Below are 2,485 nucleotides of genomic sequence, written 5' to 3' on the forward strand. Positions count from 1 at the left end.
ATGTTTTGGGTAGTTTTTGGTCATTGTATTGCCATGTTTTGGTTAACTGTGCTGTTATATTTGGGGTTCTTTTGGGTAGTTTTGGGTTGTTTTGACATTGTAGCCCAGCATGTACAAAACTCTTAAATAAGCTTAAAGGATGGATACTGGAGCAACCGAACTGGAACCAAGGCAAGTGATTCATTCTGGAGTTAAGAAATGACGATTTGACTAAATATGGAACTGACTCAAATCATTGAAAATAACAAATAATACTGTTATACTGGAACTCCATATTTGGGCATGACTGACATCATAGTTATATCATAGTGATGATGTGAGCGTTGAGACAGCTCAGCTTAAACCCTGAACACACTGCAGTATCAAGGACTTTATCAATCAGGTACTGAATGACCATAATGACACTTCATTGCTTACAAAAGGAAGCATTAGAGCAGAGATTCGATGTCAAACCCACAAGCTCAATATACTGCTTCTAGTCACAAACTTCCTTTAAGCTCAGACATTGCTGACTTAATAATCCATTTCTGAACCGGACACCCCTGCAGCAGTCCCCCCGCCCCTTTCAGCGAACATGAAGTTGGTTCATAAAGCAATCCAGAAGTACGGTGCCGGTCAGGTGTCTCTCGTGCCAGATGAGGCAGAGGACATGTGGCATATCTATAATCTGCTCCAGGTTGGTGACAGTCTTAGGGCCTCCACCTTCAGAAAGGTGCAGGTACCGTCGTCATCTAATGGTAGTATGGGCAGCAACAGGGTGCGGACTACCCTGACTCTGTGTGTGGAGACTATTGACTTTGACTCCCAGGCCTGCCAGCTGAGGGTAAAGGGCAGAAACATACAGGAGAACGAGTATGTCAAGATGGGATCCTACCACACCATTGAGCTTGAGCTCAACAGGAAATTCACTCTCGCCAAAAAGCTCTGGGACAGCGTTGTGCTTGATAGGATCAGGCAGGCATGTGACCCCACCCAGAAGGCAGATCTGGCGGCGGTGGTGATGCAAGAGGGTCTGGCTAACCTGGTGCTGGTGACTCCTGCCATGACCCTGGTCCGCGCAAAGGTTGAAGTCCCTATTCCTCGCAAGAGGAAGGGCAACTGCACCCAGCATGAGAAGGCTTTGGAGAGGTTCTACGAGGCGGTGATGCAGGGGATCCTCCGTCACATCAATTTTGACGTGGTCAAGTGCATCCTGGTGGGCAGCCCAGGGTTTGTCAAGGACCAGTTCCTAACTTATCTCTTCAGGGAGGCGGCCCGGCAGGACAACAAGCTACTGCTGGAGAACCGGCCCAAATTCCTGCCGGTCCACTCCTCGTCAGGTCACAAGTACTCCCTCAAAGAAATCCTGTCTGATCCCACTGTCACCAATAAGCTTTCCGACACCAAGGCGGCAGGAGAGGTGAAAGCCCTGGGTGACTTCTACAAGATGCTCCAACATGAGCCTGACAGAGCTTTCTATGGGCTGGCTCATGTGGAGAAAGCTGCTGATGCTCAGGCTATCGACACCTTGCTGATGAGCGATGAACTTTTCAGGCACCAAGATATCACCACTAGGGGTCGGTATGTACGGCTGGTGGACAAAGTGCGAGGCAATGGTAGCAAAGTTAGAATATTCTCAAGTCTTCATGTGTCTGGCGAGCAGCTGACTCAGCTGAGTGGAGTGGCAGCTATCTTGCGTTACCCAATTGCGGACCTGTCAGAGCCCGAGGACGACAGTTCAGATGACGACTTCTCTGGCCTAATTTCAGTCGATTTCAATAAGTTCATTGAAATGAACGAGAGACAAAGGGAAGCTCTTATTTGGCAGAATAGAAAGGAAAGCAGTGAAATGTTGTTACTAGATGAGGCATGATGACTAAAAATGTTCAGAACACCATACAACTCTGTGTTAGGTCCAATCCAGTTCTACAGCAACTTTCAAAGCCAACTAATTTTACACCTAAGCCCATAATACCTTCGTCTCAAAGGTCCTTGAAATGCTAAAGACTGGAATATAAGCAGTGCATGTGGATGCTCTGTTATTGTATTGAATGGAGCAGTATGGACAAATATGAAGGTTTAATTTATGTGACGCAGTTTTCAGATGTCTCTTTCTTGCAATTAAACAGATTGAACAAATAAGAAAGATGGAAGTGGAAGCAACCGCGGACGGTCTGATGATTAGATGGAAGGAAGAAACTGACTGTTCTTCACTGTCTGTGGAGACGAATAACAGTGGCCTTGGAGAGACAAGCTGATGGCAGCAGCCCTGACACTGCTTTAGGAAGTCAAGGAAGCAAGCAAGCAAAGGGGAAGTCCAGAAGATCATCACCAAGAGAACGGTCAAGATGTTCCTGTTTGAGAAAGACGCAGCCTTGAAGTTGCTGGCTCACACTTAGACTAAAGACTCTGAAAGAATAACCACTTAAAACCTTATACTTAGTTGAACATGGTCCCCCACGGCTGTTCCCAGGAAGATGTGGAGGTTCTGTTCGATGTGAACACC

General features: G+C 46.8%; 1 protein-coding gene across 1 annotated transcript; it reads left to right on the forward strand.

Annotated features, from left to right (window-relative positions):
• Nucleotides 1-574: 574 nt before the first annotated feature.
• Nucleotides 575-1,852, forward strand: LOC311061768 (protein pelota homolog; the record flags this gene model as incomplete). Its single annotated transcript, XM_084080460.1, has 1 exon — nucleotides 575-1,852. One exon carries the CDS (start codon nucleotides 575-577, stop codon nucleotides 1,850-1,852), a length of 1,278 nt encoding a protein of 425 aa, XP_083936586.1.
• Between the last annotated feature and the right edge of the window lie 633 nt (nucleotides 1,853-2,485).

Source organism: Gymnoscopelus microlampas (genome assembly GCF_963454915.1).
Source record: "Gymnoscopelus microlampas genome assembly, chromosome: 15".
In the NCBI taxonomy this organism is placed as follows: Eukaryota; Metazoa; Chordata; class Actinopteri; order Myctophiformes; family Myctophidae; genus Gymnoscopelus; species Gymnoscopelus microlampas.